The sequence below is a fragment of the Ochotona princeps genome, chromosome 9, assembly GCF_030435755.1.
Source record: "Ochotona princeps isolate mOchPri1 chromosome 9, mOchPri1.hap1, whole genome shotgun sequence".
Lineage (NCBI taxonomy): Eukaryota > Metazoa > Chordata > Mammalia > Lagomorpha > Ochotonidae > Ochotona > Ochotona princeps.
In genome coordinates this window covers 53228240-53246781 of record NC_080840.1, presented here as the reverse complement: position 1 = coordinate 53246781, position 18542 = coordinate 53228240, and the positions used below count along the sequence as shown (strand labels likewise).

Below are 18542 nucleotides of genomic sequence, written 5' to 3'. Positions count from 1 at the left end.
TTACCTGCTGCTTTCACCGTGAGTCTACTAAGCCTGTCTGCAGATAAGAGTTCTCTGTCCTTGGAGCCTGTGTTGTCCAGCATTTCATTGTCTTCCAAACTCGTTGCTTCCTTTCCCTGTGGTTGCATACAATCTCCGTCGGCTTCTGTTCTTTACCACCTCCTCTAGTCTTTCCATTTGATTTTGGTTAAAGAGTAAATCTTACTTCTCGTGCAGCTTTCCCTCTTGTTTCTCCTGATTTCATTCAGACTCTATGGCGTGGTTTGTTTATAGCCTTTGCCTTCCTTAGCGAATGCCACTAGTTTAAGACATCAGCTGGTCAAATCTGTAAGCTTTAGTATAGTGGTTTTCGTTCTTTGTTCATGTAAGAGCTTCATGGGGTTTATATTTTTTACCTTGTTTGTCCCTTGGTTAACTGAGCCCTCTTATATCCCATGCCTCCTCCTTGCCATCTGTGTTTTCTGTGAGATTTTTTAAATTATTGTTTCATTCTACTGATAGTATAGAAAACCGTAAGACATTTCTGTTTTTTTTTTTAAAGATTTATTTTATTTTTATTACAGAGTCAGATATACTGAGAGGAGGAGAGATAGAGAGGAAGTGGAGCTGCCGGGATTAGAACCAGTGGCCATATGGGATCAAGGCGAGGACCTTAGCCACTAGGCCACGCTGCTGAGCCCCATAAGACATTGTTTTAGCAGGGGCGTGAATTTTGAGTTAGCGTGTTAGCTTTAATTGTTCTTTCTATACTCACTTTCGTGACACCACAGCAGATAGTCGAGAGTTCTAAGTTACAAGTTCATGGTATACTTAGAACATTTAGTTTGTGGTAACAGGAAAATACCTAAATATGTATATTTTTTAGTTTCTAATGCTTGTTCAGGTGTGAAGTGGTTAACCTGGTTGACTCTAGAGTCAGTCTGTCCTGATTTCAATCTTGAATGTTGGCTACAAAACTTCCCACTTCTGTAACTTTGAGCAAGTTATTCCTTGTGGCTCAGTTTCTGTTTTGTAAAATTAGGATTGTAGTAGTGTACACTTTATAGGGTGTTTGTGATTATTAAATGAGTATATCTATATGTAGATATATAAAGCACTAGAATAGTAACCACCTTGTGAATGACAGCTGTTCTGTTCTTACCACCATTTTTAAGTTGAATGTTTGACTTGCTCCTGCCCTCAAGATTTCCTTATCATGTTAATCCTACTGTGTGCATTAAATTTTAGGGTTAGTCACATCAGAATTTTGCTTATGAATCCAAGACATTGGTAAAAAAAAATGCAGCCTTTAAAAAGAGGCCAATATGGTTTATGCTAAAATCTGTTAGGAAACTTTAAAGCAGAAAAAGAGCTCATGAAGGCTTGGCAAAGCTGAGCAGCACAGCGTGGGCATAGCTTAGCTCTACACATTTTAATACCCTAAGGAAATGCATTAGCAGTTTCTTAATTACAATGAGTTTTTTGCAAACTATATTAAATCCTTTTTCATTAATCACAAAATGAATTTTCTAATCACATGCGCATTGCTTATTAAAATGAGAATTTTTCATTGTAAGAATTGCTTGCTGCTAGCAAATAATCAAAATAACTTAAAGATCTGTCCTGTATTAATTATTCATTAGTTTTACAAATTAATATTCTCATTCTTTAAGCTCAAAAAATACCTGTGAATCTACAAATTAAATTGCAAAAGTATACACCTACACTAACTATTTAGTGATTTACACTAACTATTTAGTGTTGAGTGCAAAGTGATAGCATAGGGGGTGAGTGAGCAGGAGAAATACTCCGTCTGTAGTCACTGTTGAAACTAACGCACAGTGCTCATTTCATTGCTTCATTTTGTTGTTGTTCCTTTAAAGCAGCTACAGAATGGCTGATACCCCAGGCTACTTAATTTTGAATTGATGTAATAAAAGTGCAACCTTAAATGTTTAAAATGTGTTTTACTTTCCCCAGAATTTTCACAGGATCTACAAGACTAGATGGAAATGCTATTGGTGAGTAGGTACTTTTGTTTGCTTTACTTAAAAACTGAAATTTTGGCTGAAGAACTGAAGTTGAGCTAAGAAATGCAAATGTATTTACATTGTAGTGGATTTTGTCCGTTGGCTGTGTGCTGTGTCTATGGATGAATTACTTTCTACCACACATCCAAGAATGTTTAGTCTTCAAAAAATAGTCGAAATATCATATTACAACATGGGAAGAATACGATTGCAGTGGTCCCGAATCTGGGAAGTTATTGGAGATCATTTTAATAAGGTATTTGAATAATTATGGTTGTTGTGTAATCCATAATATTTTCTAAAATTCGCCTGTTGTCTAATCTAGAGCTTTATCCTTCCTAGAAGTTCATTAGTATTTTGTTATTAAATTTGAAAAACATTTTAAATCCTACTCTTTTTTTTCTAGAATTATTTATATTTATTGGAAAGGAAGATCAGAGAGGAGGAAGGACAGAGAGAAAGAGCTTCCATCCACTGGTTCACTCCCCAAATGGCTGCAATGGCCAGAGCTGAGCCATTCTGAAGCCAGGAACATATTTTTTCATTGAGAAATAGTTTAGCAAACCTAGTACCCTTATGAAAAACCATAGAACTTAACGGTGTGTGTCATAATGTACTTTTTCTAAGACAAAACCAATTATGAATTTTCATTGCTGACATTAGCTTTGTGTTCATTTTGCTTTCCATTGTAGGTTGGCTGTAACCCTAATGAAGATGTAGCTATTTTTGCAGTAGATTCTTTGAGGCAATTGTCAATGAAGTTTTTAGAAAAAGGAGAGCTTGCTAATTTCAGATTCCAAAAGGATTTCTTAAGACCTTTTGAACATATAATGAAGCGGAACAGGTATTATTTATGTTAATATGCTTAACATAAAAACCATCCTAGTTTTTATAGCAGTGGGGAAACAGGAAAAAAGGTGGTGATTTTTATCCATTTGCATATCTAAGGAATTATATTAATATTTTAGGTCTCCAACAATTCGAGATATGGTTGTGCGGTGTATAGCACAGATGGTAAATTCTCAAGCTGCTAACATTCGGTCTGGATGGAAGAACATTTTCTCTGTATTTCATCTAGCCGCATCTGATCAAGATGAAAGCATAGTCGAACTTGCATTCCAAACAACAGGACACATTGTCAGTGAGTATTCTCCAGCTGTATTCTAGTAACAGAACCACAAAACTTACTGTGTTAAGTAGATAATGGGACTGATGTGGGCTGAAGGTTTACCAAATTTTAGCTACAGAACCAGAGTAAATAATAATGTTCTATTATTATAGCTAAAATTTCTTGTGTTTACCATGTGGCAAGCACTGTAGTATATTTTATATATTTAATCTTTATAATTATAGACTTGTATTTATTATAAATTTCTTATAGGTTAGGAAACTCGAATGCAGAAAGGTTAAATAATTTGACTAAGATTGCAGAACTAATAAACGATGGAGTTGACTGACATACAAAGTCATCGAGGCAAAGTCTTTGTTTTTGACCGTTAGCACTACATACATAGCCTCCTTTGACTCTGAGGTAGACTGAAGTAATATGCTTGCAAGTTAAGCCTTTAGGGAAGATGATAATGGTGGTAATTCTAGACATCAAGAATCATGTATTATGGTCGCTATTTATTGTTTGCGTGTTACACTAAGCACTTTGCTTCCATTATTTTATATAGTACTAATAGCTATCCTGTATTTATTATTGTTCTTTTATAGATCAGGAAATGGAGATTAGATATGCTGAATAATTTTGTGTATTCATTCAAAAAGCATTGAGTACTTGTACCAGTTTTTTTAATCAGGAGCGGTGTTTGTAGTATAAATGAAACAAACAAGTCTTACTGTCCTGGAGCAGTCAGTCAGGTGAAAGAGGCAGAGATAACCCCGTATTTGTTGAGTGTCAATGCCCGTAACAACCTTTAAGATGTATTCATTATCTCTTATTGAAAAATTATAGTTATTTTCATGTGTTTTTCTTTATTTTAGCCCTGGTATTTGAAAAACACTTTCCAGCGACCATTGATTCTTTCCAGGATGCAGTGAAGTGTTTGTCTGAATTTGCATGCAATGCAGCTTTTCCAGACACAAGTATGGAAGCAATTCGACTTATTCGCCATTGTGCAAAATATGTGTCTGATAGACCTCAGGTATAGCGTCATTTAGTAAACAGAATTTTGCTGAGTATTTTGTTCCATTCTGGAAGTTAAGTTGTTTGAGAGTTGAGGGTATATAAAACATTCATTTCTCAGTGAATCCATGAGTTTGGGTTAATGCTAGTTACTGATTGTAACTATTACTGTAGGCATTATTTTTCTCAGTGTTGCACATGTGATCTTCATAACAGCTTGAGGGAACAGATAATGTTATAACCCCACACAGATAAGGAAACTGAGGCACATAAAATTTAAAAATATGCACATTGTTGGCAAGGCTGGTAGAGGAGAGCTAGTATTTAAGCTAGGTTGTTTATCCAGCCATTTGCATCTTATCTGGCCGTGCCCTGTGATGATATTATTATTATTATTATTATTATTATTATTATTATTATTATTATTATATGTGCCCTGTGATATTGAAGTTGGCTCATTGTGGATGAGTGTAGGTGTGAAAACTGAGGAAAAACACTCAGCTGTCAGTCTGGTTGTCACATTTAACTTGTATGTGTATTCTATCTCGATCATAAACAGAGGCAATGAATCGTAGATTTAGTAATAGGCTTTTATTACCTAAAACATGGAACTCTGGGGTTCTTACTAATTTTGCATGTGTATTACCTTTTTGACCTTTATACTTCCTCATAGTGATTAATGTACCTGTGTGGTATCATAACCTTTTAAATGATAAAAATAGGAACCTGAACTAACCTGGTTGATAATTCAAAGAGCTGGTGAAATTGAAGGTCAGTTTTTGGATTCTAGTAAAACATTTATAGGATTCAATATAATTTGATGCAAATATCATGGTAAAATCATTGGTTTTAAATTTTTTTTTCATTAGCTCTGAGTAATTTTGCTTGATACAGTGTAATATTTCAGGAATTGTATACAGTGGGTACTGATTGGATCGGGATGGTTAACATTCTGTTTGCTTATAGCCTTGTGCTAAGAGCCTTTGAACTTCTCTGTGTATTTATTCATAAGACATAAAACCGGTTCTTGGGAAGTATAATTTCTGTTGGCATTTAGTCTCCATCATTTTACAAGTCATTAAATTGATTACTTTCATTGTACAAAGCATTAAAAAGCATTCTGAGAAACATGACACTAAATATACAGGTGCTATATATATTTTTGTAAAGTCTGACTTTTTCTCTTTAAGGCTTTCAGAGAATACACAAGTGATGATATGAATGTGGCACCTGAAGATAGGGTATGGGTGAGAGGATGGTTCCCAATTCTCTTTGAATTATCCTGTATCATCAACAGATGCAAATTAGATGTAAGAACCAGGTAACAATCAGTATTCATAATTAAAATTTTGGAGGGTTTATTTTACATTTAATGAAATTGAGCTCTCTTATGTGAATACAGGTTCACAGTAAAGACCATGAATTTTGTTGTATCAAATAAAGCAATTTTAGATGGATAGATTTTCAAATATGCTGATATATTTTTAAAACATGTTAAATGAATGAAATAAAAATGAAAGTACATTGCTTCTCTTAAAATCTAATTAACTTTAAAGCTTTTAATTTTATTTTGAAATTAGTTTAATACTTTAAACATTTTTATCTTTTCATTTATTTGATCACAATCAGAAATTGCAATTAGTGCCAGTTTTGTTTTTATGTTCTGATGAATAATAGCAGAATTTTTAAATGCATATTCTTAGTAAATTTTAGGTAAAGAAACATCAATTCCTTTTTAAATCCTGATCAGTAATACAGGTTTTAGATAGTACATATCTTCTGAAGTGGAACTCTTTCAAAAATGTATTCCTGATAAAAGGTCTATATGAATAGACAGTGAAGTTGCAGAGGAACTCCACGAGGATTATGTAACTGAACAAATATTCAGTGCAGTCTCCTTGAGTCATATAAGTGAAGGTTATTTCTGCTCTGTACATTTGTGTGTCCTAATACCTACCACCAAGCCCATCCTGAGTTCAGTGTTCAGTTCAAAAAAATCCCTTTTAAGTATCCTTTTCAGCAGAAAAATTGTTCTTTGAGATTAACTTTATTGAGTTTTTTAAAATCATTAAGGTAACATATTCTAACAAATTAATAATAGAAATTTAATGAGATGAGTCTTTCCTTCCCTTATGTGAGAACCATATCTACCTCCCACTGAGATTATGCTTGCTAATATATCATAAGAAATTTTTCGTTTTTAGAACACTGTTTATCATGATAGAAATACTTTATGAGATAGATAAATACGCCAAAGTTTATAGTTCTGTTACAAGAACATTGTGAAACATTTCATTTTTTTGTCTTGGCATGGTGGTGTATTTATCAGATGTGTTAACATTAGGGGCTGGCCCTGTGCAGGAGGCTCAACCACTGCCTGTGTCACCCAAGGCCCTTGTGAGCATGATTTCAAGTCCCAGCTGCTGTTCTTCTGATCCAGCTCCCTGTTTATGCTTCTGGGAAAGTAGCAAAAGATGGACCTGGTGTGGTAGCCTAGCAGCTAAAGTCCTCTTCTTACATGTGTCGGGATCCCATATGGGCACCGGTTTGTGTCCCAGCAGCCCCACTTCCCATCCAGCTTCCTGCTTGTGGCCTGGGAAAGCAGTGGAGGACGGCCCAAAGCCTTGGGACCCTGCACCCGCGTGGGAGACCCGGAAGAGGTTCCAGGCTCCTGGCTTCGAATTGGCGCAGCTCTGGCTCTTGCCAGTTAGGTAGTGAACCAGAGAACGGATCTTCCTCTCTGTCTCCTCCTTTCTGTCTCCTCCTCCTTTCTGTATATCTGACTTTCCAATAAAAAAACAAATCTTTAAAAGAAAAAGTAGCAAAAGATGACCCAAGTGTTTGGTCCTCTGCCACCTATTTGAGCGACCCCAGTTTAACTGCAGGCTGCTGCTGGCCCAGCTCTGGCCATTTTAGCCAACCAGGGGATAGACCATCATTCTCATTCTCCTTCTCTTTGTCTGTTTCCTTCTCTCTGTCTCTCTTTTTGCAATTTTCTTTCAAATAAATTAATCTTAAAAAAAAAAAATACCTCAAAGGTAAGCAGAATTCAAATGTTTCCCCACCTCAGTGGAGCAGCCAACATGTTACAGCTAGCACACGCCCTCAGCACCCTCTCCTTCACCTGAGTGTTTGTCAAAACCTTTTTGATGCAGGTTCTCTGCTCTCGTTGCCTGTTCTCACCTAGGATCATAATACCTTGCTTATGGTCTCTAGTTAAAGGAAAGTGTGTGCTCATCAGTAAAGAAAAAGTGAAGTCATCAGTAAACTTTTTACAGTGATTACTTCAAAAAAAATTTTAAGAATTAGTTATTATTTGAAAGGCAGAGTAACCAAGTGGAATCTTCCATTCACTCACTCACTTTCCAAATAGCTGCAGTAGCTGGGCTAGGCTGAAGCCGGAAGTCTGGAACTCTGTCTTGGTCTCCTACATGAATGGCAGGGACCCAAATCCTTAAACTGTCATCCACTGCCCCCCAGATCCACGAGCAGAGAGCCAGGTTAGAAGCAGAGCAGTGGGGTCCTGAGCTGGCTCTCCACTATGAGACACCAGGATCCTAAGTGTTGTGTCACAACACTGGCCCCATCAGAGATAACGTGCAGTTTTCCTACTTTACCACAGCATTTGCCTAGGCAATTAATTTAGATTACATTTAAGAATATAACACTATTGTATTTGAAAGGCAGAGAGAGGCTTCCATCCACTGGCTTTCTCCCCAAATGACCATAGCGGCAGAAGTTGGGGCGAACCATAGCTGGAAGCCAGGAGCTTCTTCCGTTTGTCCTACGTGGAGTGGTGCAGGGCCTCAAGGATCAGGACCATTCTCAGCTGCCTTCCTAGGCCAGAGGAGGGAGATGAGTAGGAAGTGGAGCCGCAGGGACATGGAGCATCACAAGCAGAGTCTTAACCTGGTACACCAAAGTGCCAAGCCCATCTGTACATCTGCTTTTACACATCAGGTGTCTAGGGATCTGTGTAAGCTTTCCTTATGAATGAATACAACTACACTGGTTTCTTTGGGTATTTTTTTGTTTGGTTTGGTTTGGTTTGTAAAGAACTATTTATTAATTTGAAAGAGACAGAGATCTTCCACCCATTAGCTCACTCATATGGCCACAGTAGCCAGGGCCAGGCTATTTGGGTGGCAAAGGCCCAATGATTTGAGTCCTCTTGTTTTCTCAGGCACCTGAACAGGAAGCTGGACTGGAAACAGAGCAGCTGGAGCTGAGTTCAGGGCCGATATGAGATGCCAGCATCGTCGGCAGCAGCTTAACCCTGCAGCGTGACATTGGTCCTTTTAACTGTGTCCTTTCACACATTCATACAACAAATATTTGTTGAACACCAACTAATGCCAAGTACTGTATACTTGCTTGCTGATTGCATATCAGCAAATGAACTGGGGAGTAATTACCAGTCCTTACGGAGACTTACCGTCCTCTAATATACAAGCCATTTTGAAACTAATGGATGATGTATTTGGCCAGGAAGAAAAAAGTAACATGCAAAGAAAAGATCAAGCTTTTTTTGTGACTGCGTAAATGTGTTGTTTCAAAAACAAAAATTAGGAACTCTGATACTCTGTATTTCGTTTTTTTAATACTTCTTCCCCCCGGTGATGAACACAGAACCCCTGCCCTCACAGAGCAGGGAGTCCTTGTATAGAGACTGTCGTTATGGGCATTGATAAACCACATTTGTAGTGTTAGCTAAGAATTCCCATGGATGTGTGAAAAGCTTTTTTCCAGAATCGAAGTTTTATTCTTGGAAGTCTGTGTATACATTTTGTTTCTTGGCCTTAGGACCACAAAGTTAATATTCACTCATACTAACCTACTTCTGCTGTATTTTCTCTTACAGTTTTTAAATTCTGGAATGGTGGGTGAGAATAGGGGGAAAAAAGTGAATCTTTACGTTACTGCCAAGGCCTTTGAGATCCTGCATTATGTATCCTAAGAAACCTCTTAGTTTCATTAGGTTTGGCATAAAAACTGTTGTAGCAAGTGTATGCCTTTTTGCATTATATCTTTCCTAATTATGTTTTGTTAATTTAGGGGTTTAACAGTGATGTTTGAAATAATGAAAACATATGGCAACACTTACGAAAAACACTGGTGGCAAGATTTATTTAGAATTGTTTTTAGAATCTTTGACAATATGAAATTGCCGGAGCAGCAGACAGAGGTAAGAGGATACAGTGTTTCCGTGCAGCCTAGCCATTTTAAAAGGTTCCTAGTGCTTTTCTGCAATACATTCGATTAAACACATTTAACAGAATGATTCCTAAAAAATATTTCTTTAAGGCATGAGAGTATCACAGTAGTTTTGTATAAACAAAAACATTATTTGGAAGAATATAGCTAATCTGGTTAATTAATTGATTCCTGTGTTTCCAGTGTGCTTGCTGCGCTCCCCATTTTTCCCCCACATGTTGCTCCAACCACAACCAGAAAAATTTCAAGAATTGTGCAGAGACCTCAGAATTTTTCATCTTTTGTCCCATTTCACAGTTTTAAATACAGAGTGCTGCTGTTGCTCTTTTTATGTTTGAAAAAATAAGTTACTATTTTATGTATTTCTTTTTGCCCTTTTATATTGTTCTTGAGTAACCATATTTCAGGAAAGCCACTTTTATTTTCAACCTTTGCTACCCTTGCTTACATAAATTCTGCTTTTTGATTTTTCTTTCCCATTTCATCATATCCCACATTAAGGTCACTTGCTGTTACTAATGGATATTTTTTTTAAGATATTATACTACTATTGAGGTGATGCAGCGAGTTTCTAATAATGAGAACAAAGTGAAAAGAACAAATTATTTGTACCTTGGTGATAATGGAGGAACATGTACTAGATATCATGTTGAGGTGAATTTGTTATTTTAGAGGGAATTAACTAGTCGAAAAGGAACATTGGCAGTCTTGTATTATAAATGTGTAAACACAATTCTCTGAATCCTCTTCATCCTAATAGTTGAGGAATGGCATGACTTTAATGTAATGACCTTCCCCCCATCACCCCAGAAAGCTGAGTGGATGACAACAACCTGCAACCATGCGCTTTATGCCATCTGTGACGTGTTCACGCAGTATCTGGAAGTACTCAGTGACGTACTGTTGGATGATATTTTCGCCCAGCTTTACTGGTGTGTACAGCAAGGTAGGTCTGTAGAGATATGTGGCACAGAGGGTTAACTGTGACCCTGGTAATATATAAATCAATTGCTCTTTTCTTCTAGACAATGAGCAGTTAGCACGATCTGGAACAAACTGCTTAGAGAATGTTGTTATCCTGAATGGGGAAAAATTTACCCCAGAAATCTGGGATAAAACTTGTAACTGCACATTGGATATCTTCAAGACCACAATCCCACATGCGTAAGAAAATTTTATACAACTTTATATTGATGCGCTCAGCGGGTTTGATAGTGAGCAGCTCTTAACAGTTGGAGAGTGGCTAGTAATCTGTGTTCTCATGCCACATGGATTCAGATTTATTTAAAAAAAAAAGTTGTAAACCACAGCAAATGCATGAATAAAGTTCTTTGTAAGCCAAAAATCTTTATTCTAATTATTCAGAATTTGAGTCAGAATGAAATGGTTCTACTGACTTGCAAAATTTAATTTATCCAAGCAGTAATTTTGCATTTGGGAGTTGGGAAAAGATTGAAGCTCAATATGTGTTATAGTTACTATGGATTTAATAGTCTAAGGAAAATTTACTTTGCAAATACTGCATTTTACAGTAAATTGTCATTTTAATGTAAAGGATGTGTTTTGAATTATAGTGGGATAGTTTTATCAGAGGGAAAAACATATTTGGGCTAAATGCATCTGTAGTTAATGCCTGGATTATTTGTAGGAAACTTTGAATGAGAGCACCCTAGGAGCTGAGCTGGGAAGCTGTCTGTACCTGAGTTTTTAATCATAGATTACGATTTTTAAATCATGTAGATCCACAGCTGTGGTACACTACCATTCATGAAAGAATTTTCAGATTTTTAATCTTCAAAAACTTTTTTTAAGTATATTAGGTATTTTCCTTCTTTTATTATGTGCTCATGAAAATACATATGACATTAAGTATATCTGATAATCGTCTCTTGCTGGCGTTGTCTGTCGGCCGTGTTCCCCTGGGCTCCTGCTCCTCGGACAGGAACCCGCTCCTCAGGCATTTCTCTGTCCTGACCACCGACCTCATCTAGGGCTGATGATTTCACTTGTCTCTTGAGACAAGTTTTGCCTTTCTTATGTTTATACACATAGAACCTAAAGGATTATATGTGAATTTTTTTGTTTTAATTCTATGTACTTTTTATATTTTTTAAAAATATTCTTTGGAAAATAGTTGATGGCATTAAAATTTTTTAAAGGTTTTTTTTGTAAAAACTTTACATAATTGGATTCTGATTATTCTGTGGGAGTACATATTTTAAGCTTTTTACTAGATTTCTCCAAGTACTATTCAAGAGCTTAACAAGTTTTTTATATATTCTTTTTTGTGCCATTTCAAAATATGTTCAGTCTGGTTTCTGCTACACACCTTATCCCTAATGATTGATCTGATTTTGGTATTTTAAAGGCTCTTGACCTGGCATCCTGCTTCCGGGGAAACTGCCCCACAACCTCCATCTCCTGTGAGTGAAAAGCAGTTGGTAAGTTTTCTTACAGTGTATTTAAAATTTGTAATTGGTAATTTTACCGTGGGCCAGAATTTTTTATATAATTGTTCTAGTCCATTCCTGGTATTATAACAAAATATCTGAGCTTGGGTAGCTTATAAATAATAATTTCATTTTCTTACAGTTTTAGAGGCTGGAAAGTTCAGGATCCAAGTGCAGGCAACTTTGGTGTCTTAAGAGAGCTGCTCTCTGCTTCTAAGATAATGCTTTGAAAGGCAGAAAGCAGAGGAAGAGGAACAAAGGGGGGTGGGGCTCACTGATTTCCTCCAGCCCTTTTATCTGTGGGCCTACTCAGCTCCGCAAGGCGTCCATCTCTTTTAAGGTTGCACTGGAGATTTCAAGTTAAATTTTGGAGGGGACATATATATTCATCATATAATAATGAGCCCAACTCTAATTTTGTGGTCCAGAATTCTCAGGTTAAATTTCATGGTGATAGATTTTTTTGGACAGTTGCCGTTTAGCTCTGTAAAAGTCATGGACAGGTTACTTCAGTCTGTTTATAAGCGTAGGGCACAGGGATAGGCATTTGGAGCATGCTCACATCTTTCTTTGAAGTGTCTGGGTTCCACTGCAAGTCCCTGCTCCTGATTTGTTTCTTGCCTAGTGCAGACCGTGCGAGGCAGTGCGGAAAGGCTCGTCTGGTTGTTTCCTGCCAGTGCTGTGTGAAAACTAACAGCAATTTCCAGTGGGGCCTTTGGGGAGTGAATTAGTAGAAGCTTGCACATTCTCTTATCTCAGTCCTAAACACCAAAGTTAAGGAGTCCGGCTGAAAGCTTCACGTTTTTCTCATTATCACTGTGTTGAGAATCTTAGAATCCTTCTCTTCTTATTTTGAAATAGATGATGAATTATTGTGGTTATATGCATCCTGGGCTATACAGACCACTGGAGCTCATGCCTGCTTCATCCAGCCTCCTGGGCTCTGCTTCCCTGCCCTCCCGGGATTAGTGCCACGCTTCTGCAACCATGTTAGCTTCCGACAGGAGAGAAGTGTGTTTTTTGTGTCTGTTATTTTGACAGACAATAAATACTCCTTTAAAACAATTTAGTTTTATAAGTTTCGCTATAAGCATTTTATATAAGTTTTATATTTTAAAATGTATTTTAAGCCATTGTGGCCAACTAAGTACTCTGCTGAATCCTTACAATTTTTAATCAAAGCCTCTGTCTCTTAAAGTGAGGAAGAAACCATCATAACAAAGATAAAATAGCTTTAGGTTTTTGTAGAGCTTTCACTTCACACCTGTCTTCATGTTTGTGGGCCAGGTATGGTGCAAGTTATCCAGAACTGGAAATGAAAAATTATAAACTTTAATGTTTTAAATCGCAGTTCTAGTATTATTTTGATTAGCACTGTCTAGTAACGCAGGACGGGCACTGTCAAGTTAGAATAAGTAAAGCTACTAATAATAGAAATGACAGCCATGTTTTGTTTAACAGTGTGCTTTGGGCTTTGCATCCGTGATCTCTGCTTGTTCCCAGCCTGTGAGGAAAGTGTTATCTCCGTGTTGAGATCCGAAAGATTCGCCCTAAGCCTCTGTTAATCATGCTGTAGCTCTAATCTTGGGTAAATATGCTGGACTCAGTCTCCAGCTTCTCTCCAGGGTACCACATTCCTGCTCTGCAACCCTTGCCACTAATTGTCCCTGGTTCCTTGGGTGACAAGATCAGTCCCCAGACCCAGCCGGCCTCTGCCCTCCATGCAGTCTGCGTCTCTGTAGGGCTCAGCACCAGAGTGTCTTGCTGAGCCGTTCTCCATGTGCTGGGGTTGGCTTTTTTATTAGGTAGTATCTAGCCTAAGCTACATGAGGGTCAAAAAGAAAACATGTTTTCAAAGGCTGTCAGCTTATCCATTTATACAGTTAAATTGAAGTAGTTTTCATTGTATATGTAATTACCATGCATAGGATATCATTTCATAGAAACACAATACAGTTTCTTAAAACTAAATAACAAAAATTTTCATCTTTGACCATACTTATATTGGTTTTTCTATTTTATTAGGATACAATATCACAGAAATCTGTAGATATTCACGATTCCATTCAACCCAGAACTACAGATAACAGACAGCAAGTACCAGTGGTTTCTGGCTCTACGGTAAATGAAGAGGTCAGCAAAATCAAGTCTACAGCAAGTGAGTTATTTGCTTAAATAAAAATGGTGCCTGTTACATAGGAAAGAGGCAGCAAACGTTATCTCTTACATTACTAAGACGCACATGCTCTGTAATTGGCTGTGTGTTCTTCTTTAGTGTGTGTACCCTGCCTGGGACATCTATAATGCCTTCTTGCAGAAAGTCAAAACTGCTCTAACGTTGGCAAAATTTGTTTTTTTCATGATACAACTGACTAGTGTTGTGTCAAGCACGTGAATCTTCCATTTTCATTCCTGTCAGCCACATTTTTGTCTGTAGAGGAAGAAGCCTAACAGGCTTCGTCTGCACCTGCAGGTGAGGGACCAGTGTTCCATGCAGGAGCTCCTCCCTGGCTGAGGGGAGACTTCCCACCCACAGTCCTCCGATCCCCTTCTCCAAGCAAAGGAGGGCTTTTACTTAAAATTGTTAGTTTTGTTTGCTGAAGCAAAATTAACACCTAGGACAGCCTCCTCAGAGGAGATGGAACAACTTTAAGCAGTTTTTAAAAGCTGAGGTGAAATTCAAGTAACAAAAGTAAACCTTTTACAGTGATACATGATACATTCCCCATGCTGTGCACCCTCCATCGCTGGCCCCTGGACGTTTTGAAAGCCCCAAAAGGAATCCCAGTCCCTAACAGCAGTGTGCCTTCTGGGTCTCTGAGTTGGCTGTCCTGGGTATTTCATGTGATCTGAATTGTGTGTGTGCCCTTTTCTCCCTGGCTGCTTTTGCTTGCCATCCTATTTTCAAGCTGTAGCTCACTGAAGCATGCATCCGCTAGGCAGTTTCTGACTGCTGAGGTCTAGCCCATCTGTGCGTCCACCATATTGTTTCTCCAGTCATCCGCTCATAGACAGACGTTTGGGTTTGTTCCACCTTTAGTTCTGAATGATGCTACTCTGACCGTTTGTGTACAACTGTTGCTTGACTACTTGTTTTCAGTTCTTTGGAATTGCTTATCTAGTAAATCTGTGTTAACTTTTAGAGTAGCCAGCCAGCAAATTATTTCCTACAGTGGCTATACCATTTTATGTTTCCAACAGCAGTTCCAGTTTTCCCACATCTTTGCTAGACCCTGTTTAAAGTGATAGCCATCCTAGTGGGTGTTAAGTGGTAGACATCAGTGTAGTTTTGATTTTTCTCTCAAGAATGGTGATGTTAACTGTATTTCATGTACTTGTACATTTATATCTTCTTTGGATAACTTTTTATTCATGTCCTTTTTTCGTTTTTCATTAAGCTTGTATTTTTGTTTAAAGACCTGTATCAGATATATTGTTTATAATTCTTTATTTTCTTTCACTTGGGTCATCTTTGATTCTGAAAATACTATTTTCTGATGCACAAAAGTTTCTAAAACCAATGAGATCTTTTTTTTCCTTTTATAATACTTGTGGTGTCATAGATAAGAATCCATTGCCAAATCCAAGATCGTGGGGTTTTCCTCCCAAGTTTTGATCTTTAAACTACTGCTTTTGATCCTATAAATGGGTTTTTCAGTTAGTCTAGATGTAAATAAAATGCATGCTGTTAATAAGCACAATATTGCATAGTCTGATCACACTTTTGGTTCTTTCACTTCTGTCTCATATATTAGATTTCCATTGTTTTCTCATGGTACAGGTTCTTATGTTACCTGTTTTCAAGTCAGACTTGGGTTTATAGTAAATTCTATTTAAGTTTGTTATTTTGCTTCATTAAATTTTATTTAGTTACCTGAATCACTTGGATATACTTGCTGTTCTAAGTCATGTGGGGGTATTTTTGTTGTTATAAAAATTACTTTTCTAAGTACTGTCTAAATGAAAATTGGCAAGCAGTGCAGCGTGCGAAGGCACGATGTCCTTCTCAGGATGTTATATGTGTAGTGTTTCCTTAGCATTGTAATGTCATAGAAATCAAAGGATTCAAAATAATTTTTTGTTTGCATGTGCATTGGGGGGTTTCCTCACAGAATTTCCAGAACAAAAATTGTTTGCTGCCCTGTTGATTAAATGTGTTGTGCAGCTGGAACTCATCCAGACTATCGACAACATCGTGTTCTTCCCAGCCACAAGTAAGAAGGAAGATGCCGAAAACTTAGCTGCAGCGCAGGTAAGGCGACATCAGGACCACTGATGGTACTGTCTGAGCACAAAGTTAGTTTTGACAGCCTGGGATCGAGCAGAGGTCAGGCTAGAGATGTTGCTGACTCTGTCAGAGTTTTGCAGTAAAGGGAACAGGGTAATTGCTTGAGGAGCCTGATGGAGTTAAGGGAAGACTTCACTTTTTTCTCCAAATTGGCATAATCATTGGTGAGACCTTTCCCTTAACGAGAATGACTGAGTAGAAAAGGCAGTGCAGTTGTTTCTGATTTAGTAGGGATAGTACTTGATGCAGAGAAGAAGGTTGTCTGTTGTGGCAGCCCAGACAGTCCCACAGAGCAGCAGTGAGAGAGCCAACGCAGGTTTGGGCTACAAATGCAACCACCAAGGGAGTGGGAGTCTAACAGCTCTGAGATGGGTAGGAGACTGACTCACTGAGCCCAACAGTCAGGTAACTTGAAAAGTGAAACATGGACAGGGAAGGCTGCTGGGCAGCTCCTCCAACCCTCTGGGCTAGTAGAAAAGCCTGCTTTCTGCAGTTGGTTACACGACCACAGATGTGAAGAGGACACGGGCTTGCTCCAGGAGTGCAGATTCCAGGAGCCACTTGGGACAGTGGGTGCTTACCTGAGTGCAAAACAGAAAACATGTGTTTCCTATTTGTTTTTAAAATAGAGCAGAGTTGCTATGACTAGTGAATTGTAACTTACCAAAATTACATGACTCTGTGTGCTGTGGTGGTTTGTTTTCCTAAGAGAGATGCGGTGGATTTTGATGTTCGAGTTGATACTCAAGACCAAGGAATGTATCGCTTTCTAACATCACAGCAACTTTTTAAGCTACTGGATTGCCTGTTAGAGTCACATAGATTTGCAAAAGCGTTTAATTCCAACAATGAACAAAGGACTGCTCTGTGGAAAGCAGGTAAGTTGTGAGGTCTCGCATTGTAGAGTTCATTAACTGGAAGCACAGTAAAAATAGTTTGATATTCCAGTCTTTCACTGGGTAACAATGAGCCAGATAAACTACCTGGGTGATTTGTTTCTGCCTTGTTTAGTCCACCTGTTACGACAGTGCTTTCATTTTGTTTATCCAGACTGGGCCTTTGTGTTAATACACATCAACCCCCAAAAAGCTGTCCTTTATACAGTGCTAGGCTCTGTTTATTCATCTTCTTGCAGTTGAAGCTGAACCTTCTAGAAAGAGTAGTCTGTACTTCTGTCTTTCCTCTCCAACCCCGGTCACTGCCATCATTCCACAGGAACTGTTGGTGCTAAGGCAAGCAGAGGCCTGGTTTCTGCATTTGCTGGGCCCTGCATCCTTCCGGCGAGTGATACAGTCTTCCCCAGACCTAGCATTGTGCCCCCGCCAAATCCAGGATGTCTAGCACAGGTGTTTCCTATCTTCCGGTCCCAATTTTGAGGGAAAAAGAATCCTACATGCCAGGCCTCAGCTGTGCTGCGGCTTCCTGCTGAGAGCATCTATCTGTGTGGGCTAGGCCCAGGCTGCTCTGGGGTCACTTGGCTCTGTGCCACCACACAGGCTGCTTTTTCAAGATTTATTCATTTATTTTAAAGGAAGAGCTCCAGTGAAGGGGGGCAGGGAGAGATGTTCCATCCACTGGTCTACTCCCCAAATGGCTGCAATGGCTGGAGCTGGACCATTCTGAAGCCCAACGCCAGGAGCCTCCTCCCAGTCTCTGAAGGGGGTACAGGGGCCCCAGCACTAGGACCAGCCTCTACTGCTTTCACAGGTGTTCCTACAGGGAGCTGGATCAGAACTGGAAGAGCTGGGACTCAAAGCTGCACCTATGTGGGATGCTGGCAACCTCATTCCCTGCCCCACACATAGGCTGCTGTATGGAAGCAGCTTTCCAAACTAAATCCAGGAACTTCCCTTTCTGCAGGTTTCAAAGGCAAATCCAAGCCCAACCTTCTGAAGCAGGAAACAAGCAGCCTTGCCTGTGGGCTGCGCATTCTCTTCCGGATGTACATGGATGAGAACCGGGTCAGTGCCTGGGAGGAGGTCCAGCAGAGGCTTCTGAAGTAAGACCCTCCACTGATTTCTGCCTGTGGCAACATGGGGCAGAGCCAGAAAGGGGTGCCGACAACAAGCAGGTAGCTGAGCCGCTGGGGCCAGGAGCCTCGTGTTTACAGGATGACTGCAAGTAGTAGTAGATGGTCTGCACTATTTCAAAGATTTAGGTGAAATAGATTGAGAGAGCGATCAATCATCCAGCTACTGGCAACTCTCCAAATGGTTGTAATAGCCAGGCCAAAGACCATCCAGGTCTGCTACGTGGGTGAAGGACCTAAACAGTTGGGCTGTCTTATGCTGTTTTCCCAGGTGCATTAGTAGGGAGTTCGAGCAGAAGCAGAGGTGCCAGGACCTGTATGAGATGCTGATGCCAGTGGTAGCAACTTAACTCACTATGCCACAAAGCTGGGCCTCAATAAGCAAACATGCTTTGAACAGCTGGTGGCATGCCTACAGGTTGAC

General features: G+C 38.9%; 1 protein-coding gene across 2 annotated transcripts in view; it reads left to right on the top strand.

The window, feature by feature from the left end:
- Positions 1-18542, top strand: part of ARFGEF1 (ADP ribosylation factor guanine nucleotide exchange factor 1) — a 123670-nt gene that overhangs the window by 101674 nt on the left and 3454 nt on the right. The window contains exons 24-37 of one of the 2 annotated variants that reach the window (XR_009246092.1): positions 1960-2000; positions 2096-2265; positions 2702-2853; positions 2978-3150; positions 3996-4156; positions 5328-5458; positions 9193-9322; positions 10162-10297; positions 10377-10515; positions 11720-11792; positions 13827-13959; positions 15914-16053; positions 16799-16967; positions 17950-18050. Coding sequence is in view for 1 of the 2 variants with exons in the window: in XM_058668712.1 (XP_058524695.1) it covers positions 1960-2000; positions 2096-2265; positions 2702-2853; positions 2978-3150; positions 3996-4156; positions 5328-5458; positions 9193-9322; positions 10162-10297; positions 10377-10515; positions 11720-11792; positions 13827-13959; positions 15914-16053; positions 16799-16967; positions 17950-18088 (1887 nt within the window). In the remaining variant the exon portion in view is untranslated. Of the gene's footprint in view, positions 1-1959; positions 2001-2095; positions 2266-2701; positions 2854-2977; positions 3151-3995; positions 4157-5327; positions 5459-9192; positions 9323-10161; positions 10298-10376; positions 10516-11719; positions 11793-13826; positions 13960-15913; positions 16054-16798; positions 16968-17949; positions 18089-18542 lie in introns of both variants that reach the window. The other variant, XM_058668712.1, reaches the window with a different exon arrangement.